This window comes from Acromyrmex echinatior, chromosome 15 (assembly GCF_024713525.1).
Source record: "Acromyrmex echinatior isolate Ae372 chromosome 15, ASM2471352v2, whole genome shotgun sequence".
Lineage (NCBI taxonomy): Eukaryota > Metazoa > Arthropoda > Insecta > Hymenoptera > Formicidae > Acromyrmex > Acromyrmex echinatior.
Window position 1 is genome coordinate 7,400,057 of NC_141866.1, and position 27,259 is coordinate 7,427,315.

Sequence of the window (27,259 nt, forward strand, 5' to 3'; positions counted from 1 at the left end):
CATCATGCGTAGGGCGCGTAAGAAATGCGACATCAAAGACGATGCCGCCTTTGCGCGCTCGTCGTTTTTAGGCCGCGGGAATATCGCGCGAGAGAGGACGCTGGGAAAATATCATAAATCCACTTTGACGCTTCACGCCTCGACGGTGTTGTGACACGTACCATAGTTTTCTCGCCGTCTCTCTCTTGTTCCTTCGATATTCTTTCATAATAAACGTCACTTATTTTTATACTAATTCAGCTAACTGCTGGACGCGCGATTAGAAACCTTCGTGGGTAAAACCGAAATTCCACGGTATACGAAGGAACGGAAAGATCGACGATTACACATAGAAAAATGTGATATGACCGTAAATCGCAGTAGCTCCGAAATATATCGCGCGCGTGTACAGAAAACAAACATTAATAGAACGGCCGTTAGTCACCCTCCTCGTCAAGAAGCGGCGAAAGAGCACCCTCCCGCGCAACGGCGCTACTAATTACGTTACGATGTAGAACTGGGACTGTGTCACAACAAACTTCGAAACAAACGTGGGAAGTCGCAAGGGATCGTATAAAATTTCAAGTATATAAAATCTCCGTCTCGAGAATTCCCGAGAAGGAACGGGGGGTGCATGGGATATTTGCAACTAATTGAAATTTTAATCCCGATTGTGCGAGAAGTTGATAAAATTAATTCCGGAGTATATTTCATACTTGCGATGCACGAGCGTGTGTAAAGAAAACGACAACGATTTTATAATTCTTCGATAATAAAATATACAGCTGACGAGCACGAGATGAAGATCGGCGAGATTCGAACGAGAACTTTTTCACTCGGGGGTCGATACCGCTGCGCGGGAATCCCCGCTGGCGTAATTAACATTCGGCACGTTTAGCCGGGCCCCCGACGAGCTTCTTGCCCCAGTGGGCCCGTTGGAAGTCCTGACCAGACACTGATTAAGACGTGACCGCGGCATGACACGCCGACAAACATTGAAACTGCGCGGTTCTAGCTGCTCATGTATATCCTCGCGAGGATGCAATGTCCTGTCTGGGGTCGACGACACTGGTGGAAATGATTGCGCGGGGCCAATATCCCTTTGCACACGCAACTTTGATGTTAATGGAAATCAAAGCGTTGCCCAGACTTGAAAGCAAAAGCGTGCTGTTTAAAATTTATTTCGGGAAGAATAATTGCTGCGTTTAGCAGGAAAAGCAGCTTTGCAACTGTTGTAAATTTCATGATAAAATATGATTGGTTTATATTATACATTTAATTCTAACGAGGATTTAAGGGCAAGATCAACCATATTCAAGAATTTTACAACAGTTCCAAAGTTGTTTTTTCTGTTAAATGCAGCCAATGTTTGGAAAATAACTCTATCTTCATTTGTTAAATTATTTTTTCCTCCATGATCGTAATTAAAATTTGTATTTTGAGAGCAATGATTCGACGTTACGCCTCTCTTTCTTTAATTTCAATTTGTTTCCACCTACGAGTTGTAATAAAGTCTCCAAGATTCCACAGTGGCTATTTCTCTCGCATCAATCGTATATTCGCGCCTAGAGGAAAAAGCGTCGATCGCATCTCGCTCGGCAATTTTATAAGCATTCTCGCACCGGTATCAATCATAACCCCTGCGACTGCATTCGCGTTTTTGCCCTCGCGTTCACCCTCCAAAAAGTCCGTCATCGGTGGACACTGGAATGGCAGACGGAACGTCGACGCGTCCATCTCCCGACGGTGCACACCGGTTCTCGATTGACTCGTCATCCATCGATGTTGCGTCCGTCGACATGCGCGAACGGTCGGAGAACGCGGTTTTTGCTCGCGATCCCTGAACTAGTGCGGTGATCGCCATTCTATCGTATTCATGGTCGCAGCTCCTCTGGTCGTCGCCGTTATCGCTATGACAAACCCCCTAATTAAATACAGTTTTTCATTCGCGAGGTCCGAATACACGTTCTGCTGCGAGAATTGATTGCAGTTTGACAAATAAAGCCAATTTTTTTTTAAATTAATAATTTTTAGGATCCATTCCACAGATTATAATCGAACAAAGAAAATAAGAAAATCGCTTCTATAATACGTAGCTTTAGATTCTAAAGTTCAAAAAATGTTAATAGACAAAATTACTCTGTGTAGTATTGATAATTGCAAATCAAATTCGAAGTTTAATTAATTTCGATTCGTTTCCGATTAAGAGAGAAAGCGATCACAATTCGTTCACGTTATTCTTGCGAGCACGTCGCTTTCTTGGAAGGCAAACATAAGTTGTTGATATAATTAGGCGCGCGTGTCCACACTGCCGAAACTCTCACTAGCTACATGCCACATTTCTGTTACATGAACCAAAAGACCACTCGTGCCACAGAAACGGTGATTGGCCGCGCTTTCGAGGAAAAGTAACTGTATTAATTATCCGTATCCGATATTCGATAGTCTGAATAACGGATTGAAAAAATGTTAAAAATTCCAATGGCACCCTTTGTTCTTTATTTTCTAGACGATATTACATCTAAAGCAATACCGATTAACAAATCATAAAATTTTTTAGATGTAACTATTGACAATTTTGAGATTCTTAGGATATACAGAGTTTGTGAACTAGTGGTACAACTAGGAAAGGGGTGACACTATGAAAAATAAGTTAAAAAGGTAGAATAAAATTTTTTTTATATTAGACTGTTTAAAAAAAAATTAATTTTAAATATTTGTCGTACGGATTTACTAAATAAATTAAAAATTAAAATGCTAGAAAGCGTTCATAAAAATTTTAAAGGAATTGTATATTTAACAGAATGGACATTTTCACAGATTTTAAAATAATAAAATTTATCATATTTATCCTATTTTTATTTTGTATTCTCGATTATTCAATAAAATAATAAACACAAATTTAGATAATAAAGTCTATAACGAATAAAGTCTATAACAAATCGAAACATAGTTTAGTGTATATATACCTAGTGAATATTTAAAATTGATCTTCTCAAAAACGAAGCATTATAAGAAAACGTTATTCTATGTTTTCGACTTACTTTTTTATGTAAATTAAAAAAATCTTCCTAGTTATATCATCAGTTTACGAATACCCAACTATTAACATTATATAAATAACTCTTGACATTACATAAATAATTATTGACAATCTTAAAATCCGTAAGATATATAACTTCGCATAACATGACGAATAATAATAATATTAATAATAACATTACGTTTCGGTTCTTTATCTTCTTCTCTACGATAAGATAAAGACAAATTTATCATTTAATTTTTACATTTTTGAGTTATGCTCCGATCGCGCAAGCTTCTTCATCATTGCGAACGTATCACGCGTTACTTACGACCCTCGTAAATCGCACGGCCAACGCCCCGCCGACGCGATGCGCGTAATCCCCCAAACATTCGCGAGCGCCTCATGGAAGAACATTAACGTTCATCTCGGGCGATTAAATAAGTCATATCGCCACGTCTCTCTTAACGAAGCGCCGCCAAATATCCTCGTGTTCGTACCGTGCAACATCGGCGTCGTTGTCTGTCGCAGTCGTCGACAGCCAGAAGTAGTTTCTTTTTACCTTCTTCAAAATCCTCTGCTCTTTCTCTACCGTCCTCCGATTCGTTCTTTTATTCTTATCCTTGTGAGAGATGCAGTATTTATAAGCAAAGACAACCAACGCGACTGAGAGAAGAAAAGAAAGACAAAGAAATAAAGAGAACCGAGGATTTCGCAGCACGCGTTCTCGATGGTGTTGGTGATGATACGTTCCATCTTTATCCTTGTCTTTTCTCCGTTTCATTCTCAGGAGAAAAGCAGCATATGTTGTCTCTCCGTTCTTTCACGATGATACACCCGCCGTCTCGCCACGCTGCAGATTGTAGCTGCTTTGACAGACCGGTGGCTGGCGTGAAAACGCTCGCCAATTAACCAGCGGTTGAATTATGCACCTCCTCCTTTACTTAACCGCTAGTTTAGTAGGTGACTTACGTCGTACTTGCCAGCCGACAAGCCACGGACGAATTCGAGTACCACGTTGAGCGCTCCTTCTCTTCTATCTCCTGTTTCTGTCCTCTTTTCTCTTCTCGTCTCGATTCTCTCGTTCTTTTAGCATCTAAGTCTCTTTTTCCCCCCTTCTCTTCTCTTCCTGGTGGGCCGGTGCACAAAGCGGGCACGGTGTCGCAAACAGCCGGACATCCGGTAACTCGCAGAGGTTCCTTTGAAGTCTTTGAGAACGCAAATTCGCGGGATCGTACGCCGAATGAAATATCGCGTTGTGTGCATCCACGTACCATCTCTCTGTTTCCTCTGTCCTCGTTGGCCGCATTGCGACGATGCGTCGCACGCCCAGATACGCGTTAAAGTGGAAAACGATTACGAACTGCGGGGGATTCTACCGCAAGCGAGAAATTATAGTTTTCTTGCGAGAACCGTTTACAGTTATATTTCTTTTTCCCTCGGCAGAAGAACTTCATGCTTTCACGAAGATTATTTACCACTTCGACCTAATCATAGTATATTTGGGATACCTTATTGCTATGTCTTTACTGCAAACACAAAATTTTAAATGAATTTTGCCTATTTCTACCAATATAGATTAATTTTGATTTCTTCATCTTTTTTTAAATTCTTACTAAAAAAAGATAAAGAATTAGTTGAACCGAGATTAAAATTAAGTTATAATGTTGATGTGGAAACGGGCATTAAATGTGTGATATTAATATTCAGTTGATGGTGATATTAGATTACTATTAATAACGTATTGTGTGTATATTTATAAAAATGTAGATATGGGAAGATAAAGTATTGTATATTTCAATCTGGTTGGCTGAGATACTTTTATATGTATTCTTTTATCGCAATGATAAATCTCTAAAATGTCCAACGTAGCCTGGACCACGATTCCATTCACTGAAATTCGACGCACAGCTGACAATACTGTCCGTGAAGTGTCCCTCGTAAAATTCGAATTTGTCCGTCGGTCGTTAGCCGAGAAATCCAAAACCATCTTTCGCCCGCCTACTCCAAACTCGCTTTCTCTCTCTCTTTTTCTCCTACTGCAGGCGGTCGTACGGAATAATCTACTATCCGTAGAACAATCTATCACTCTGTACAACGAAAGTTTGACGCAATGTCAAAACGCGGACCCGTTAATTTTTCATGTCGTTTCACCCGGAACTCGTGCTGTAACTGTGCCTCCTAACTCCGGTCATATATACACCGCCGACCTGATCCACGTCGTCGACGCTGGTCCAGCAAGTTGTCTCGACTTTGCCATTCATTATTCACCACCTACATTGATACGCTACCTTTCGACAACGCGGAACGCACTTGCGTGACAGTGCGCCAAAAAAAGAATGTGTCATATCTGTTTTACAGATTGTCTGGTTAAATTCAACTCCCTTTATTTATTATTTGATATAAAAGATGTCTTTGTAGAAAATATTATTTCTTATTAAATAAAATTTATGATATATTATTATTATATGCGATGGTCATTAAAAAGATTTTATTAATAATGATGAATTTATGTAATAAATTTATATAATGATATTACGATTGTGACACAGATATATACAATATATGTAGATATATTGCAATATCGTATAGCGAAGTTTTATTTATAAAATGTAGTAGGGATACATTACTAGCGTGAGCACAGTTATTTGAATATTTACACATATATGTATTGTCTCTTGCGTTTAATTATTGTGATTTTTGCAACTAAGTAAATACATTAATAACATCTTTATATGTGTATTTATATACATATACACATGTATATACATTTATATGTCATACTGAGGCTCTATCTGGAAATAATTTGTCATGTTTACATTTATTAAAAATAATATATTGTATTAGATATATATATATATATATATATATATATATATATATATATATATATATAAAATATCATTAACTACTTAATCTTTCCCCTCTATCGCATTTTTATAACGCCAACTCTACTCTAGCAGAGCCCCCACCAATGTTTCTTTATCGCGATCAAAGTATGATTTTACGAGAAGCCGTGGGCTAAATATGCTCGCATCGTAAAATTAATGGCGTTTCCATGAAGGAATTCGCTACTTAAAACTCGATAAAAGCCAATAAAGCATTGCCGCAGTTTAGTTGAGTTTATCGCCTGCCCCCTTTGAGTAGTTCTCGCAAGTAACCGCGGCAAGCACCTGTATCCATTTGCGATATTTACCGCGTCCTTCGCAAGAATTCATGTCATGACCGGCAATGTCGTTGTATATAATGACGATTCTTAGATATGAAAAATCGCGCGGCTACCTAAGCATTGTAAACCGGCTGTACAACTACTGTTAATTTTTATTAATTATTTGCGTAATGACGCAACGGTGAAGTTACACGCGGGGAAAGATGTAAGTGCTAAAAAGCTTCGTTCATGAAAATACACGTGCGTATGGCAAATGAAAAAATGGTGCTTGGAAAAACGCGGATGGATTATGAATTACATATATCGCGATTAAAGCATAACCGTGGATGTATGTTGCGATTGCAAACTATTTATTTTACAAATATACAATTGCGTAAAAATTGAAATGTTTCTTTTAAGATTTCATTCACTCGCTTATTTTTACTGCAATAAATTTTCACGGAAATTGATAAAATATCGAAATAAAATTTAACTGCAGTACATCATAGTCCATGTAAATGGGCTATATCCTAGTGTTTCTTGGGCATTGAAAGCTCTCGCGTTATTGCTAAGGGGAGAACGGACAGAATGAAAAAGATCGTCATTTTCTCGTTATTGCACTATGGAAACGCTATAACACTAAAAGTGACCATATAACATCCGTATGCATTTGTGGAATAAAATAGCCGATTATCGTCTGTGCGCCATTATAAGATACATCATCCAGACAGTAGATAGCCATGTCTCCCTTAGTAGCATGATCATCTTAGAATTGAACCGTTGTACTGAGTAATAATGGCTCGGTTTATCTGCGACGGGTACTAGCTACCTATATAATGTTACCTTCTCCTTTCATGCATCGACATTTTTACCCAGATATCTTTATAGTAACATAAAATGGTTTTATTACGATTTAAACACTATGTGGGTATTTATAACACGCTACGACATAGCTTGCCAATTCTAAAACACAAAACTTTTCATTATCGGAATAGTTAGCTAATTATGCATTTACATCTCCTCATTTATTTGAATACTTAAAAGTAATACTTATTTTTTTTAAGATTTTGTTAATTTATTATTTTGTGAAAAATTATATAAAAGAATCGGCATTTATTTATTTATTTCGATCGTAATTTAATATTGAATATTCCCCCGACAGTCGTGTATTTATATCGTTTATAATAATTTTTCTTCGGTCCTGATCTTCAGTGCATTTTTGAGAACACCGTGCATTCGTACGGACCGCTAGCTGAAGAAGCTGAGAATACGAAAGGACACCGATACTCACATAACTTTGAATCTGGCGGATGGGAGCGCTCCGCAACTCTGAAGGTTTATGCCGATTCAGAAACGAGTTGATTCATGAAGACAGCATGGACCTCCTTAGGATCTATAGCTTGATGCACCCCAGGCCGTAGCGGGTGGTCCCGCGAGTTGATTTCTTGTTTCCTCTACCGTAAACCGCGAACGCGGTAGCCCTCATCGTCCTTCTCTTCTCTAACTTTGTGAAAAGAGCGAGAGACAAGAAGAGCACCGGAGAAAGGTGGAGAAAGAGAAGAAGAAGGTAGAGGATAGGACGAAAGCGACGTTCTCCGCTATAGGAATTGTCAATTTAAATGTTTACTAATAACCAAGCTTGTCCAGCAACCACCCAGAAGTCAGTCGCTTTGCATTTTTATAAGTACATCCCGGCCGTCCCGGTTCCGAGAATGAGAACGTTTCATATTCATTCACCGTTCTAAAAGAATGGTCCCCTGCGTCGACTAGAAGTCTCCTCATGTATTGTCTCTACTGAATTGCACACGATGCACGATTAGACCCTCGACTCGAATGGCATAATAATCAACATGTTACCCGACTCGGAAAAGCGGCGTATGCCCAAGAATATTGAATTGCATTCAATTATCAAGTCGTTCGATAAATTCGATACATATATGGAGTGTCTCCAATTAGCAATCTAAAAGAAACGATAAGTTTATATGAAAAAATAAATGTTTTAGACACTTATGTAAAGAGGAATATGTAAACATTTGATATGTATATATAAATATTTGATGCGGATTGGCGGAAAATTATAGGTCAGAAATGATAACTCATTTGCTTTCCGTAATGATTCGTTTATTGCGAAAGGACACAGTCTGCGTTGATGTCACATGTCAGTGTGGCATCAGCGAGTTCGCGTGAAATTTTGGACACGAATGACTAAAAGGTGATGGCGATCGTTCACTCTCGACATGACATGATATGTTGACAGCCGTTGTGCCCGTGGCTTCACCTTCGTGTAACTTAGAACATTCCTTTTCTACGCGACGACGATGGGACGCGACGGAAATTGTGTTCGCAGTAGATTGCGAGCGACGTCATACTTGCGCATCGATTCGCGATTTGACAGCCTTTATCCATTCTTGCGAAAAATTATCACGAGCCAATAATTTTTAGCAAAATAAATAAGAAAGGAGATACTTACAAGAAGAGGAACCAAGGACTGATCTCCAAGAATCTTTGTACATCCCGGTGATCCCTCGCAATCTGTCGCCAGGATTAACGACCCATACCTCGTCATGCTTGACCGAGTCGACGTGAATCGATAATATTATAAACATTGCAATAACAATCATAATAATAATCATAATAATCATAATAATAATAATAATAATAATCGTCATTAATATGAATTATGATCTCAGGTAGGCTAGTAATATAGTAGTCTACTCTACATACAATACATACACTGGCCGGACGATTCCTCTACTAGGCCTTTCTCTACTATTTACAAACGCATAAATAATATTAATTATATTATCGTATATCTTTAGATATTTATAATATTTATATGTGTGTGTAATAGTACTGTCGAGTTGACGCGTTAGATGTTGTACGGTTATACCGCGATAGAGCCACTATGGGTAGTCGGTACTACGAGTTTTTCCCTTTTTATCGAGAATAATTGAGTACGGAAAATAAAACTTGAATAAAAAGTTGGAGGAGAGAAGGGAAGAAAATGAGAGATAAAAGAAACATCGACGATGACATTCAAAAAGAGAAAAAAATGAAAAGATTAGGAAATGAGGAAGCAGGGTTGGGGCAGTATATCTCATCATCTTCCGTTTTATACTGTACACTAATTACAAGATTGTAGTCTCTGATTATTGTCAGCCACACCACACAAAACGCCCGCCGATGCACAGCGCGCGCCCGCGATAAACGTCTCTTTAGCGATTGGTCGCTTCGTCGAGTCACACTCGTCCGGGAGATTTGAGTTCCTGAGTCGCAGGCAGACCGCCGCCCGCCGGATGAGGCGACTGATCGGACCCGCCCGACGACGCCGTCGATGACGACGACGGTGACAGACCAGAGGATGCGGTAGTCAGTAAAACTGTCGATCCGGCGGTGGTACCGCCAGCCGCCCCGCTACCACCGTTGATCGTAAAAGGTTTCACATTACCGGCGGCGGAGATCGACGAGGACGAGGACGTAAGTATGCTCGGAGCCGTGGATGGTGGTATTACGCCGCCAAGTCCACCAAGAGTTCTCGAATATGTCTCCAGCAGAGATATGTCACCTGAACCGAGATGGGACGCACCGTACAAATTCCTGTAGAAGTCCGGATGCGGTCTTACAAATTGCGTGCCCGGATGTATCGGGTGGAGGGGATGATGAGGCGGCAGTCGACTAGCCAAAGGGCTTACGAGTTTGCCCCCTGTAGTGCCACCACCACCTCCACCGCCGCCGCCACCGCCAATGCTACCTCCGCCTCCGCCCGTTCCGCTGTAAGGTGACGTGAGACCTGTCATCGTGGCCGGATTCGTATTCTGCTGATCGCCGTCCTTGCTCGCCATATCCGCCAGTGACCAGATTCGCGGTTTCGTCGTCACTGCGCTACCTGTGGACGGCGCGCTGGTGCTCGGCGGAAGATGATGTTGACTACCTGGCGACGTGCTCTCCGGCGAGGGATGACGCAACAATCGGCCGTGATTTTGAGTGAGATACGCCGGATGCTGCAGCTGCAGCGGATGCCTCGGTTCCCTCTGATCGTACAGACATTCCGGACTATCCGGACCACTGTCTGCTCGCGACTCGCTCCACTCACTCTCGGTTCTACCTTGGACGCCCGCCGATCCACCACTGCCGCCATGCAGTAGGTCCAAACGGTGCGCCGGTCGTTCCCCGTCCTCGCTGGAACCTGTACCTGAGTCTTTCGAATCTGAACCAAGAAGAAAAAGTCGAGCGTCGTAATTCGGAATAATACAGCTCCGATTTAAATTTTCAGTTTTTAAAAAAACTGAATTTATTTAACAATTTAAACAAAAGAATTAGGAATACGATAATCGTAGTACTAATATTGGTATTAAATTTGGTCGGTATTATTGATAATGTGATTATATTTAAGAAATATATTATTCAAGAGACTCACCTAGCCGATCTTTCTCATCAACGCTTTTCCTCCCGCTATCATCGTCTTCGTTATTGTTATCTTCGTCTTCAACGCGATTTCTTGGTTCCCAGGTCATTTTATTTTCTTTTTTCAAGCGTCTCCGCGCGTTCGCAAACCACGTCGACACTTGTGTCAGTGTCATCTTGGTAATAATAGCTAGCATGATCTTTTCGCCTTTCGTGGGATATGGATTCTTCTTATGTTCGTTTAACCAAGCTTTCAGCGTGCTCGTTGTTTCCCGTGTCGCGTTTTTTCGCCTCGCGCCATTTAGATCCATGCCATAACTATAACAAATTAAAGTGAGAAAAATTATATATAGTCATTCTCACATACAACTATCATTGAATTATCTTTTATATTCTGTAGAAAATATTTTTATAAGCGATATATGCAAAAAGTGTGAATTAACAAAGTAATAATGACAAAGCAATGATGGAAATTCAATGGTGACAGTATGAAAGACTATTGCTTGTTTATATTCTCAATAACAACTTGCGTCTCGCAATCGGAGCGCAGATGCAGAACTTGCGAGCTAAGTCACGCGTTTATTATCCTGTAACTGGTCTGGTAGGCTTCGAAACGGTCTCTGCGCCTCATCAGACCAGTCGAGGATTAAGTTCTACGTCATAAACGCGTTTTCGACAGAGACACGTGACCTGGATAGACACATGCATGGGACACGATACTTTATACGCGAGTGAGCGAAAATAAATGAGACACTGAAGAAAGAGTCAACGCCAAGGGAGACTACCAGATCTTCCGTGGAAGTCCATGTCGAAAAACTTATCCCATCGCGGGGCTCGTTATGCCTTTCCCAACGTTAGTATAAAAGTCCGAGTCTTGCTCGGTTTGAAGAGCGATATAAGCGGGTAGGTACTACTTTCATCCCGAGAGCAGATCTCTATCTAACGGTTTAAGCTCTTTCCTTCTATTCTAGAGAAAAGAGAACAGCGGGGCAAGGCAGAAAAAGAAGAGAAGAGCAAGCAACCTTCTTCTTGCTTTCCGCCTCACTCTGTCGGACTGGAGCGACCGACCCTCTGGGATCCCATTACTAAAAGACTAACCCTTATCAAAGATTAAACTTCGGTATAACTGCTGAATCGACGGGATCGAAATTAAATTTTCCACCAACAGAGCGACCGGCTAGGATTCACGGGGTACTTTCTCTCTGCTTTTTTCTTTCCCTCTTTCTTTCTTTGCCTCTCCTTGAATTTTATTTTATTTTATTCTATTCTCTCTCGTCTTCTTTCGCAGTTTTTTTTCTTCGTGTACGATCTGGCCAAGATGTCACGATCCAAAGCTTCGTGTATCAAGAGATTTATACGAAATCGCCGATTGGGAATGGTTTTTTTAATCGTTATTAACAATTGCAACCATTATTGAACTCTGTCGTAAGTGTAAATGAATCACATAACCTTATTGAGAATTATAATACATAACAATAAGTTCCATTATAAAAACTATAAGTTAATTAATCTTACGTCCGATATATTTTCATCAAACAAATGATTGCGAAGCAAATGATGGCCTATACAGGTTCCAGGCATGAAAAATTTCCTTCATAAAAATACCGCTGAACAACAAGATATCGTTGATTTAAATCCCCAACGGCATCTCCGCCACCTTTTCCGACGGTGGCCCCGTCACAGCGCGTCGCCATTATTGAGCTTTATTTTCGCCTTTGCACATCCCGAGACATATCCAATGACGGGAGCGAGGGTGGGAAGGCGTGTATGGACGCGCGACTGACGTCCCTCGGTGTTGCGTGGCGTTGGATAGGTTAGATATAGGGGTGGTAAGCGTGGAAGTGGCGGCGGGAGATGGGAAATTAATAAAACTGTCACTTATCTACCCTTCTCTCGGAGGCAGGCCTACACACGGCATTTCTCGCTCCTCTATCTTCGTTGTCACCCTCCACCCCCGTTCGCCACCTCCCCATCTCTTTTCACTCTTCCTCACGTTATCTACCTATCGCACTTTTCCTGCTTCTATTTGTCTCGCTCCGATTACGGGGCGCTCCGCATGCGGGATTTGAAGCAGCTGAAACGAAGCGCTAAACATTTCAATTTGGCATCAGGCGCTTTCATGCCACGCGCGCGCGTCTTGATATACATCTCTCTGTCTCTTCGTCTTTCGACCTATCCTTTCCGCAGTGTATTCCTCGTTCTATCCATTCGACGCTAGGTCGCAGACGCGGAGGGTTGGAGACGCGCGTACTGCCTCTGCTCGTCGAGAGAACAGAGGCAAAGGGTGGTTTGGGCGAGTCGAAGGGAGGCAGAGGATGCACGAAATGGACCAACATCGATAGAACGGGGACAGGAAAAGTGCGAGGAAGACAGAAAAGAGCCAAGAGCACTGAGAGGAGACGGCAGGACGACGGCGGCGGCGGTGACGACGGGGGGATGGCTTAACCCCAGTCTGTTTGCGAGGAGCAAATGGCGTTCTGCAGTTATTTTAAAATTCAGCCGGTGGCAGGGGGCGCGGATCGGATTAAAAAATCAGAGTGGAAGCTTGTTTCTCATGATAACAGCCAGCCGCCCCGAGAGCGGCAACTGCTGGTGCCGCTGGTTTCTCCCGATTCCGCCTCTCTGCCACTTCTCCATTCCATCTCTATCTCTCTGTTTTCTCCATCCATGTACTGAGCCTGTTTTCCGTCTCTTTTCTTGGTTCGCAGTATCAACGGTTCCACTCTCCCCGTTACTCTTTCTCCTACGTCCCCCCCCCCTTGCCGATCCCTCCTCGTTCCGTGCCAAGCGTTTCTCTCAATCTATCTCTCGTACAGCCGCTACCTCCGGTATCATCACCGCCGCCAACCATCGCTATCACCATCGTCAACCGTTTTAAATATACGACAGCTACATATGTAAATGTGTGTGTGTGTGTGTGTGTGTGTGTGTGTGCGTGTGTGCGCGCGCGCGTGCGTGCGTGTGCGTGTGTGTGCGTGTGTGTGCGCGGTGGACCGACAGAATATAGACGAGTTCTGTGCATTTGCCGGAAATATATAAATATATATGCAAATGTGCATAGGTGTGCGTTGATACGCATACGTATGCACGGCATCGTGCACATCCTCCTCTCCTCTCTACAACTGATCGCATCAAGTGCTTGTTTCCATGGTGATTGCTAATCGGGCCGCGCCTCGTGTTCTATCCTATGCCATTTCCATCTTGTAATATCGTTTACCGTTTCGTGAAAAACTCTTTACTGATTGTATAATACAATACACTGACTATAAAAGTGATTAAAAAGTTTAGCATTTTCGATTTTTACAGAAGATACCTATCTATCCTCGACAATCGTTGCGTTTCAGAAAAAACTATTTCTCGTTACTTTGAAAACAAATCTTTATCTGAAGAAATACTTTCGATATTGTCACTTCCGATCTCTTTGCGGGCCGCATCCCAAAGGCATTCTCAATGTAGGTGATGCAACTTTCTTTATCAATTTAACGGTACCTACATTGTAACTATAAAAATTTAGATTCTGATTGTTATAAAAAAAAAATGCGAACTATGTAGGTCTATTAACCCGGAAATAATCATTTGTTTTTATCCAAGAAATAAGAAAATGTGAATTATAAAAAATATTGTTTTAGTTAATCACATATTGTTTAACATATTTTCTTTTTTTTAAATAATTATTCTTTATGAATCTTTAAATATGCAATTTCATCAAAAATCATAATAAAAACGCGTTATATTAATTAAAATTTTTATTTTTTAAATATTATTATAGTAAACTACTTAATGTACTTATTTTGTTGTATTTGATTTGTATTTTTTTTCCAGAAAATTGTAATTAAAATATTAAATCCATATCCATAATGTTGTTAAACATTAATAAATCGAAAAATAATCAATAATACAATATGTTGTTAATAATAGTGATTTTAATTGAGGTGGTGTGTGAAAACACCTTGGATAATTGTTTACATAAAAAGAATCAGGTAACTACTTCCGAATTGAAGAACGAACTATAAGAAGATAACTATGATCAACTAAAAAAAAATTAATTAAATATCGTTTTAATATAATATTATTTATACTATAGTTTTTAATTAACTTTTAAAAACGAGTAAAAGAGAAATGTAAATGATTAATAACGATACTTATTAATAAATGTGTAAATGAATAAAATTTTAGTTAACAGAAACATTAATGAAGAGTTATCCCATAAAATTACTGTTAACCGGTTTAAAGAAATATGAGTATACTGATAGAGCAAATGTAAAGTAAATTTAAATAGAAACGCATAATGATGCGTATATATTATCATTAAGCGCCAACCGTACAATGTCTCAAGCCATACTAACCTAATGTATATACGAAGTGTTGATTTAATGTCGTAAAGCACTTTGATTAATGCAAGTCGTAAAAGTATTATCGTCGATATGCGCAACACATTTCCATTGATGTAAATTGCATTACACTTCGACTTCTGCGAGATAATTATAACCTTCGTCTCGAATTAACACACGTATCAACTATCACGACAGTTTCCAGTTGTATGAAATATCACTATTGCGTTCAATCGGACTACAAATTTGTGAAGAATCGTGATTTGCATATCTCGCATATTTCGTCGCTGTACGACGCAAAGGCTGATATTTTTTTTTCGATCCAGACGACTTATTCGTCAAACCAAATGATCGCGCATTGCGGTTAACATCCTCCAAGGGATGAACCGCTATCGTGAATATATTTCTCATAGATAACAACCGGTTCTCCGCGCGCTTCCATGATGAAGCTTCGGATTCTACAAGATCCAGTTAGCGTTTTCAAGACGGCGACTACAGGAATCGAGGCGACCATTAAAAGCCAATCGAACGGCCATTTCTTTCGCCCTTTTCCCGTCAACCGGTTAGTGTAAACGCGTCCATCAAGATGTAGCCTCCAGAGAGGGTGGAAATGAGGAGGGGGGAGCCCCGGGGGTGACCAAGGGCAGTTCACCTCGGGGCAGGTGTGCGGTTGGCATGACTCCGCCCCTCGTCACCGACCGTAACTAGGGATGATATCTAACTTCGTTCTCCATCCTGCTCCCTCTCTTCTGGGCCCTCCGCGCCCGACGCTCCTTTTCAGATACGGTCGTCATGCCTTATGTTTTATCAGCGCGTTACTGCGGCCATTTCAGTGGTAAACGCCATCTTTTTGTGACATGACTGTGAGCACGCACGAGGGTTGCGCTTTCGCGCGCATCTTTCCATTCATCAGACTATCCAAAGTCCATTCGCTCGCCTGCGCTCACTATCCCTGTCGTTTGAGATCGTGCTTGAGTTTAATCAGCCGCGAGTCTGGTTTGTGGTCCCTTTGATCCATCCGCTTTCCGTGACGGTGACCTTGCGAGTCTTCACATGAGACAGGTTGAGAATACGAAAATGAACTAGGAAGTTTACTACTAGTAGAGGAAGAAAAATCGAGCGTTACATTGTGTATTATTAAAAGCCTTCAAATTTTATTTTAAAAAATTGCGATTTATGATAATGAACAAGTTGTATATTAGTTATGAAAGCTCATTAGTTACAAAATACTTTTGTAAATAGTTTTTATTCGCAAGAAATTTATGATTCACGTATTATTCCAATATAATATTATTATATTATAGACCGTCTATCAACGTCCTTAATAATATTATTAAATCAAATATTTGCACAGCCTAAATCGAATTGTATGATTGATAAAATTGTATCGAATTGAAGACTGATATACGCGAATTTTATCGCACTAGTCTAATGATTCGACAATTTCAACAACGTATATTTTGGCCGATACTTGTAAAGCCGTAATCACACTACAGGTTGCCAGTTACAGTTGTCGGTTGACGATTCTATTTTAGTCGATCACGATGCAGTGAGTAGAGAGTAGTTGCAGCATGAGGCTAAAATAGAACTGTCAACTGGGAGCCGCAATTGGCAATCCGTAGCTTAATTAAAATCAGCCGGAATTGAATAGAAAGAGACAAAAAGGAACAGGCTTTCGTGAATGAGAGAGAATGAACGCGAGAATGAAATTCTAATTCGATGACTGGCAATGTGCTCTTGATACTTGGAACATATAAATATTTGCACTGACTAGAGACTACGATAAACGAGATGCGAAAATGTGTGATGGTAAGAGAGAATGAATGAGAGAGAGAGAAAGAGAGAGTCGATTATTAGTGTCGAGTTACAATTGACCAGCGGGAGGAGACGGTGCATTGGCTATGGTTTTCACTCCCACAGTTTACACGACACGAGTGTCTAGTGTGGTACCCGATGTCGTCACGTTAAGCTCTTAGAAGCGCTTAGAAGCGCGTTCTCGCATCGCCACGCCTCGCTCGGGAGGAGGAAGTTTTGTCACTGCGGTGTGACAGTCGGTTGTTTCGCATCCAACTTTATTACCAGTTGGTCGCGGTGTGACAGATCGATCGTAAACTTCCGGATATGTGTGTGCGTCTCGCCAGAGAACATCACGGCGAAAGATCTCTCTCTCTCTCTCTCTCTCTCTCTCTCTCTCTCTCTCTCTCTCTCTCTCTCTCTCTCTCTCCAGCCGCGTGTCGACGTATATGTGTACACGTGTCGTATTGCATCCCGCATGCGGAGATTATATAATCTTGCGCTCTCTCTTTCTCTCTCTCTCTCTCTCTCTCTCTCTCTCTCTCTCTCTTTCTCTCTTTCTCACTCTCACTCACTCATTCATCCTCCAACTGTGAATATCACCGAGTTTATACAAAATGATACACGGTGCGCTACTTTGTCACACGATCGCTTAAATCCGTTCGCAAAACGCACTCTAACTCCGTCATTCGTGATTAAAGTCACACTGAATTATCGTGAGTCGAGATTATTGCCCCGGCGCTTCTCGACCGTTATCGTTGAACTTACGAAATTTATGGAAGCACGCTTCCTGTGTTTTGCAGAAAGATATGGTCGTGAGTAACGGATCGGCGATCGCTTAATTACTAATTAGCTCGTATATTCGTTTTCCTGTTTCCTAGATTGAAATGCGCTGTTTAACAAGTGCTTTTGTAAAATAAAAATGAATAAAAGAAAGATTATTATCTTAGCAGACTGTGAATTTAAGAAACATTCCGTAGATTGAAGTGTAAGATAAAATAATTTATACATAAATCATACACGCTAAACTTATGATTTGCCACGTCGACGACTCTTTCATTTAATATTCCTGTATACCTCTTAATCGAGACATATAATTCTTATGAATTATTCACTTCGTTTAATCGAAACAGCTACGGTTTTATCGCGTATTGATCTTACATCAAATTTCATCTTTGATATTTTTCTGTAAAATTAGTAATCAAGAACGTGTCAGTCAAGAATGTGATCTCCTTTGCTCCGTTTGCAATCAGAGCAGCTCACTACTTCTCGGTAACGTCTGTTCGACTGCTGAGAGAAGGCAGCGATAACGGGTGAAGGGGTGCGGCTAAGTCATTAAATCCTGACGCGCATACATAGCCAGAGCAGAACTAATCTACGTCCATTAAGCCTAATGGGGAAAGAGCGGCGTGCATTCCGCGAGCTGCCTGTCACGCGGTTCGACGAATCGCTGTCATCCGCATGTTACCGAAGGAATGAAGCTGTGCGCGTGGGCCCCGCGACCCCTTCGTCTAACGAAAAACGAGTGTCGCTGACTTTTCCGCCGTACACATCTCTCTCAACCCTTACCACCCAAGCAAAAACCGTCCCCTGGGACCGAAACCGGGTCATTAAACGGCCGTACATCATCCACGCGAGACGTATCTCACGGGCGGGGCACCGAAGGGTGCAGAATACCAGCCCCGCCTCGTCTCATTAGCCGCGAAATATTTCGAGTCCTATCGACAACGAGCTGTGGATGCTGTTGTTAAGACTCTAATTTTTAAATGATAACATTAACTTTACATACTATTTACGAGCCTTCTTCCGCTATGAAGTTTTAACTCTCCTTATAAGATTATCAGAAGAAAATATACAGTTTTGCAAAGTATCTAAAAATTTAACTAACTACAAATCTGAAAATAATTTTGTTTGGACATCAAAATAATTATGTGCATTATTAGATATCAGAGCACCAATGGTAACTCAATTCTTTACATAACATTCTGCTATTTTTAATTTCTTTGTATGTTAAAATCAATCTTTTCTATGATTAGTTCCAAAGTAAGCAATATTCATATTAACATATGTTTATTTAATAAATAATAAATTTGAGTCAAATTTAATCAATATTTTTTCGAGTTTAAATCGTTTAACTCCATTATTTTAATTAAATTAATGACATACTGAAAGGGGGAGGAGCAGTGACGACCTAAAAATGATTAAAAAGAATTCAAATTGGGTATAGATTAACATTATGAATTTAACAGTGCAGGATGCTTAAATTAGTGCTAGAATATTAAAATTTTTGCAATATTATCATTAACGTTTGAGCGTTTTATATAATTATTTTAATGATTTATCAAAATTATTTTATATCTGTATTTAAATTTTTTAATACTTCAAAGTCGTTCTTTCCATATGAAATTGTGAATTTATCTTTTTATACATATGCAATTTTATCGTTGACAAAATTTAAGTACACTTAGAAAACTACGTTTTTGAGAAGCATGTATTGTATTCGATTTCACAACGAACAAATATAGTTCTACTAGAGAATCTTTTTTCTCCATTAATAACCGCGCTTGTTCATATCTGATGACTTCGCGTAGGTTACATTAGAATTCTCGTGCCGTGCCTCGGGATATTCGTTCGAGACTCGAAGCGCGTGCCGACACATCGGTGTCGTTGTACGGACACGCTTAATAATACTACGTATCGGTGATCGGTCTCAACTGATATGCCGAACATAGAGCACACGAGACGACGTAAGCGGGCCTGCTCGTACGACAGAGGGGCCTGTTCGTCGCTTTCTTATTGTCTACCCTATATGTCTCCGGAAGCAGGGCCAATCCGCCGGAAAGACGAGACCGTTAACCCGCACGATCCCGAGACCTTGCGGCCGTGCATGCCAACGCTGCATTATTGGCTTTTTGTATGCTCATGTTAAGTGGTCGTCGCGCACGCTTGCGCATAATGCGCCAGATCCTTCGCACCTCCCGGTTCCGATTTAAGGGATAGTTCTAGGCGTTATCGAAACGTTTCGCATGATACTTTTGCCATTACTGGCGAGGATGATAATAATAATCGTTTCACAATAGAATTAGTTGATGAGTTGATAATATAACTATCACGTAGTTAATAAAAATAACTTTGTGGTTAATGTAGTTTTCCACGTTACAAGAAATAATATAAAAAATAATTTATAATATAAGCAATAATAATTTATAATATAAATAATAATTTATAATATACATAATTAACAATACAGAGAATAATTAATTTATATATATAAGATGTACGTTTTTTATTTATAATATAACTTAATGCGATATTCCTTGCGCTTTAAACGATGTAAGATATGAAGAGAAAGTTTATATATGCTAAGAAACTGTCTACAAGAAAATTATAACATGTGATACAAAGTGATAATGCACGCAGAAGAATGATGAATAAACAAAAGTGAGCACTTTAAAGTCAGTTCTTTTTCGCTTCCGGTTGTTGCAAAAACAAGAGCTAAAGGGAATAGAAGTAACACATTCCTTTTAATGATAAGATATAATAGGCGTTCACAATAACGGGCACCTCAGGCATTGCTTCTTAAACATCAATGTAAGCATTTCTTATTAGCTTCACCTATATGGCACGATGTTAAAAGATATCGCGTGCATACAATTCGATAAAGGGCTGAATATAATGCGTTTTATATGCGAGTCAAGGAAAGTTTTCACGTTTGTTGTGCAAATCCGTTCGTCTCGAAATACGAAGAAAACGCGAGAACGGGGCGTGTCGCCGACGCGCACGAAACTTTCTGAGTAGACGCGCATTAGCTAAATAAGCATAATTTCACGAAAAAGGAAAAAAAATCAGTTATTCTTTCGACAATCCTTCGCAAAGGATAATCTGATAAGGATGTTTTCCAGCAAAAAACACAGATGATACAATATAACGTAGTGAATTATTACATCCTTGTTGTTTGCCAATATTATACGAAGATGAAATGATGATCACTGATATCACTGTGTTACATTGTGTCTCTTGCTGGAAAGCACCAAAGAAATATATATAAAAGTTTACTTCGAAAGGAAGACATTTCCGATTGCCATTTAATGTCTTTGTCCAGAGCTGACGCAGGTGCAGCTACGATTGCTTCGCGGCTGTCGCCTGTATCGCCTGTTGACAATTCATAGAACTCGCGCGTGTAGTTCCGGTGCGGCACAGGGCCCACGGACCCGGCGCGGTGGGCCCCCGTAAAGGAGGACCTCGGTTGCTCGGCCACGACTAGAGCGAATGGATGCTAAGCAAGCTGTATTATCCGATCACTTCCTTGCATACGAAGCAGCCATCGCCGGAAGTGCGTCATGCATGGTAGTATAGATTCCACGCGATGACCGCTGTTGTCAACCAGGTTCGCTGTTTTGCCTTTAGAGGAGCGTCTCTCTCGCTCCTCGCGTTATGGCGAAATATTTAATCGTCGATTATACATACATATATTTTTTTTCTCCGAGAAGCAGCGAGATATCGAACGCCTCGATCAACGTCATTGACGTAAAACGCTGGAAATTGAATCTTTATCAATTTGTTGACACGCGTCAGCGGTATAGATATTATGTAGAAAAAGATTAATGCTGTGACCGTAACACTTAGAATAGAATTTCCCAGACTGCACCAGAGTTATACACGACTGAAATGTTTTCTGCTTAAAAATAGAGGCTGTTTTTTTTAAGAAAAAAAAAACAAACCACTAAATTAACATACAGTTTGCCCCAGTTAAATGGCATGCCATATGTATAGTGCGAATTTTTAATACTAGCCTTAAAAATTTACAATTAAAATTTCTCAAACGATGTGTTTTCCAATGTATGTATATTACAAACGATAGGAGCTGGATTGTGGATACGTTCTAATATTGTTCAATCGACCAAAATCATATTTAAATATATTAGGTGTTGGAATTAATTCGTAGCGTTTTACAAGTGATGGGAAGTACTTTCATTAATGTATTTTTTAATGCTCATGTGAAATAAATAACATTCTTTCATTAAAAAACGCTACGAATTAATTCCAACACCTAATAAATACATTCCGACTTTTCTCCTGGATGGTGTCGAAAAGTAACGATTAAGTTTAAGCAAAATTATAAATGGAAAGCAATGTGCGTCGATTTATATCAAAAGTGTCAACTGCAAAAGGAAAACAGCCAAGTTTTATTAGCGATCGAGGCCCATATTCGCTATGATCGAAAGTGACCCAACTGTGATATTCATACAGAAATATTTCAAGCGTGGACCGGCTAATGTCCAACAGTAATATATATATTATTGGTCATATTTACATAAATACATCGTGTGTATACGCAATAACGCTTCGTTTGTATGAAATGCGCGCTGTTATAACAGTCGAAGTTTTTCGAATCTGCCTCAATTTCGTAAACTGGCGAGATCCCGGAAACTAAGCGGGCTAATTATCGATATTTCAGATGACCTCGCGTCAATCGTTCGCAACGTCGCGTCACGTTGCGTCACATCGCTTGCGCCGCTTCGAATACTTTCTCCAAATTTTTAATCTCAATTATCCCGGTGATCCGACTTGAAATTATCAAACAAGACCTTTCGCCGACCACGTCAGACATGCTACGACCGATTCCGAGTGCGCGAGAAAAAACGTGGCGACAGCTCCGGGTCACTTGAGCGCTAATTTATTGGAATGTTTATGTGTTTCTCTCGCCGTCTTATCTCCGTCCGTACACCAGCGTATCGACCGTAGAGAGGAAAAGGAGCACATACAACCTGATCTTTCTCTCTTTTTCTCTCTTTCTTGCGATGGAAAAGGCATTAAAGTGCGTTGTCGTTGAAAATACATAATGCATCGCAGAGATTACGGGTAATTAAGATTCGTCTGCGTCTTATAGATTTGCAAAAGAACACTATGCTCTTGCTATAGAGTAGGAGTATCCTTTCTATATAACACTGTTTCGGTGACATTAAAATAATTATCACGTCGTATTATCAGCTGTAAGCTATCAATACTAAGAAAATAAATAAAATTATAGCGTGGCATTTCCTATCACTCACGAGAATCTTTCGAGAAATTTTTATTTTTTTATGAAAGCTGATATGATACATTTATTTCACTCGGATTGCCTTCGCTCTTTATGCGAATACATTTTTCTGATACCAGCTGGTTAGACATTATCTAAGTCAATGAGTCAATTTTTTGGCAATTGTACACTTCCGTTTAAAATGATAATCAGGAATCGTCTAGTTTGTTTGCATCCAGATGCAGTTTGTTATCTAATTAAATGGCTGTTGTTTTGGATCGTGCTTGAATCTGTATACACAATAGATATCGGACATACGCGAAATCAATATACACTAAATGTGTAATGCATGTAATGCGTGTAGTCAATAATTCGGAAAATATTTACAAGACTTACCCATTGAAGGGGTAATTCGCAAAAGCAGCATCGTAAGGGTGATACATCGAGGGATAAGGCCACGCTGCTGCGGCTCCAGCGCCCAGATTTTCTTTAAGATCTAGACCGGCGGCCTGTAACAACGTACAAACAAATAAATATCTTACTATTTCAATTCTGCAATATATTATGATATATATAAAAAAGAATAACAAAGGACGAGGTAAAAGATAATGATCGACAAATTAACGACAATGACGATAAGAATAATTGTTGTAGGAGATTGTTTTATGTCGAAAAAGAACAGTTTTATGCCACATAGTTTTTTTCGAGGCTATTAATAAATATATACGTGTTTATATATCTATATATACATATCATATTAGCGGTTGCAACAATAATTTTCATAAGTGGCCATACTGATTTGCATGACATGGATTTATTTCGATTATTATTGCGTATATGTATGTGCATTCTCCGAACCCGGTCACTCGTTATCACAACGTTTAAATGAAATCGCGCAGAATGCGGTTAATTGCTCGAAAGAGATCCATTTTTCGGAACGAACGTCGCAATTAGTTTATATCAGTCGCACGGCTCGGTTCGATCTCTGATGCATCAATGATGATGAAAGAATAGCTGGCAAAGCGCTGATAATAATAATTAGGTTCGATGTGTGTGGCTCTCTTGTTTGCTTCTCTAACCCATGACCTCGCTTATACGACAGGATAGTCACTATTAAATTTCTGCTGTATTTTATCTAGCGGGTATAATAGACTCATGAAAGATTTTTTTCTTTCTTTCTCTCATATTCTTTACTAAAGCTATAAAACGTCCTCTCTGATGAAAATTTTAGTCAATATAATATTGAGTAAATTTTGGAATATCCTAAGTATTAATTTTTTTCAATTTTTTTCGTCTTTTTTTAAAGAATTTCTTTTTCTTTTTTCAACCTGTTGTATTTGTACATTATTTTTTATAGCACTTCATAATTAACCAAAAATTTTATGAATACATTTTTTCTTTTTGTATTTTTGTTTTTAAGAGTGCCTTTAGCCCATATCAGATTGTAGGTTGACAATTACGATTAATGGTTCCTCGGTTTTGTTTCAGCCAATCACGATGTAGCGAGTCTATCATGATTGGCTGAAATAGAACGAGGTAACCATCAATCGAAATCGTCAACCTGTAATTTAATACGGGCTTTAAAGGGAATATATTCCCAAGTCACTAGCTAAATAAATGATCTCTCTCTCTCTCTCTCTCTCTCTCTCTCTCTCTCTCTCTCTTTCGCATGATACATATACGTATCATACATAATAACATCTTAACTTGATATGTTATTAATCCTCTGTCTTCAATCTGAGTTTTTTAAACGAAATTTAATTCAAATTTCTAACATAAGGAAAGGCGAAGTCTCATTTCTCCTCTTAAAGAACTATTTAGTAATGTAACAAAGATATTGAAAAGTAACTCTGAATTTTTTTAAGACTCTAGAACAATAAAAAAAACTTAGGAAAAAATTCAGATTGTAGACAGACGAAGTAAAAATATGAATACAGTCAGAAGATTAATATCAGATATCCGAAATACACACAAAATGACAGACGAAATGTTTTTACACGATAACGTTCGGGGCTTTGCAAAAAGCAATGTTTGCGACAGGAATTACGCTATATAAATCTACGAAACCGCAGCCAGATAATCACCATGAACAGTGTAAATGCGAATACCGCAGAGCAGGGGTTAGAAGATAAACGTTTTCTTTAAAAAGCGATACTTAATGACTTTATACAAGTAATATCACGAACGTCACATAGTCTGTGCACGACCTGTACAATCTGCTGCCTCGTTATGAACAGGCTATGGCTATATACTCGCACCCCTTAAGCTCGATCATAAAGAGCGACAATAACAACTCGGTCTTAGTGACAACGACTCGGCAATACGCGACTGTGTCCTACTGTTACGGTAGAATGGATTCATAAATTTTCGCTTCGTCGCTATTTCTTCGTACACGCTTCGCGTGTGGTCCGATAACGCTTGTCCAACGCATGGACGAACACACAAAAGCACTTCTTTTAGATTATACATTAATAACTCTTCCCCAGTCACCTAATCATGATGACATCGCGAATCGCTGCATGAGAAGGGAATAACGGTGTGAAACGAAAAGAAGTGCTTTTTTTTCTGCACGCGTAAACGAAAGGCGCGAATTGCGTCACATCGAAAAAATTGGATCGCTAAACTTTGTTAATCCGCTAAATAAACACGTCATTTCGAAACATTCAACGAAGCCATGAATATAAAAATTCGTATCAGAATTTAATCTGCACTCAGTGATACAGAAATATAGAAGTTCGTTCATACTGAGATTTAATCCACGTGATAAAAATTTTACGGCAGAATATAACGTTGCTACTATTGCTGGCTCGCACGAAGCATTTATCGATATTGGAGAGCTATGTTAAACATTTCGACGATCTGAGATCAACGGTAGTGCGCAGGAACGCGGAAGTACTGAGGAGAAACCTCGCATCTCGAGCTTCCAATGAACTCGACTACGTTCAAATATTAACCTTTTAGTACTTTACGCCAAATTTGAGCATTTGAAAGAATGGCAAGTAGAATACGAAAATATTGACAGAATTGTTGTAATTTCTACTCGGAGTATAAAAGAATCTTCTTATACACGACATTTACGAAAATATTTGCATAGAGTTATAAATGCATTATAAAGGATTGTCATTTAATGGTTTGTAATATCTTTAAATCACATTTCACATGATATCATATTTTGTTTTTAAATACTTATATAATAACATTAACTTAAAACAATTATTTTTCTCTTATACGCTATATTCAGCATGATGATATACATATTTATTTAGCTTCATTTTAAAATTTCTAAATGCGTTAACTCAACACTTTGTCCGATAGTGTGATATTAATTCTATAGTTACACACGCATAAGGGAAATTAATTTGTTACGTAGTTGCTTACAGGAAATAAATAATGGAAATTACTGATTGTATAAATATCTTAGGCTATTCGTATCGCCGCCTAGCATCTTCACATCTGGAATTTCCGCTTGAGGCTTTTTATAGTATTATGCAGAACAAACAAGATGAGTTACATAAAATGCACTATATCATGAAATACATTTGCTTGTTTCGTCTCTAACAAAAGAAATAAATAGTTAGCCATATGAAATACAGCTATACGAAATCCAGAATTTCCGGATTATATTATCATCGATGGAATCGTAAAATCCACGATATCCTTTGTTTCACGAATTGTTCTAGTCGTGCATCGATATTATCTCTTCCCCAGGCTTGTAGATACGCTACTTTCCTCACCGCAAGGAAATTCTAGAAAGTTTACACCATATCCCGTTGCGACAAAATATTATTACAATCAATTCAAAGGCTAGTGTCGAGCGCGGCGTAGTTCAACCGTGTGAATGATTATAAGTTATATATTTTAGTGGAAATAATGCATGCGAAGTTTGCACAGAATGGAAAAAAATCCTTCGTTCATAGTCGTGGAAAGAAAAAAACGCGAGCATAGAACTGTCGAATTTTGATTTCACGAATTTTTACCTCAGTCCTTTTCGTTTCATTGTACACTCAATAGCATTGACTCACCGTGGGCGTGTAGAAGGGTGCTTGCTCGGCGCCCAAGCTAGGAAAGTACGCAGCCATACCCTCTGACGCCGCTGCCGCGGCGGCAGCTGCGTATGGCGCGCTGTACATAGAGAGCGCGGCCGTGGGTAAGCCACCTAGACGCTGATAGCCACCCAGCAGTTCGTACTGGCAGGAGCAGACGGTCTGGCCTGTCAGTGGATCCGTGAAGATCGGCCGACCGGTATCGCAACACCTGGCTGCAGTAGGACCCCCGGCCGATGGTGGCGGATGACCCTGAGACGGGCTAACCGAGGTAGTGGGACTGCCAGGCGGTCTCACAATCGCGCTCGTCACTGCCATCCTCGCTTGCGACAGACCGGCTACGTCCAGAGGATGATTCGTCGTACTGGCGGCTACGCTGCTGACCAGGGACGAGCCGCCCGCGCTGAGGATTACACCGGTGACAGGCGAGGCCGAGGACGGCGCCAACGACGAGTTCACTGTCACAGGACACTGTAATCAACAAGATCGTAGAGTTCTAATTAGTATCCAATTAAAAAT

The 27,259-nt window shown here is 39.8% G+C and overlaps 2 protein-coding genes across 3 annotated transcripts in view; one reads left to right on the forward strand and one right to left on the reverse strand.

Annotated features, from left to right (window-relative positions):
- LOC105147015 (sosondowah) overlaps nucleotides 1–27,259 on the forward strand; it is a 355,053-nt gene that overhangs the window by 117,952 nt on the left and 209,842 nt on the right. The gene's annotated exons all lie outside the window — the stretch shown is intronic.
- Nucleotides 8,249–27,259, reverse strand: part of mirr (iroquois-class homeodomain protein mirror) — a 36,159-nt gene continuing 17,148 nt past the window's right edge. The window contains exons 2-5 of the mRNA XM_011057711.2: nucleotides 26,720–27,211; nucleotides 23,094–23,206; nucleotides 10,567–10,871; nucleotides 8,249–10,356 (exon numbers count right to left, since the gene is read on the reverse strand). Coding sequence (XP_011056013.1) covers nucleotides 9,389–10,356; nucleotides 10,567–10,871; nucleotides 23,094–23,206; nucleotides 26,720–27,211 — 1,878 coding nt within the window. The 3' untranslated portion in view covers nucleotides 8,249–9,388. The remainder of the gene's footprint in view (nucleotides 10,357–10,566; nucleotides 10,872–23,093; nucleotides 23,207–26,719; nucleotides 27,212–27,259) is intronic.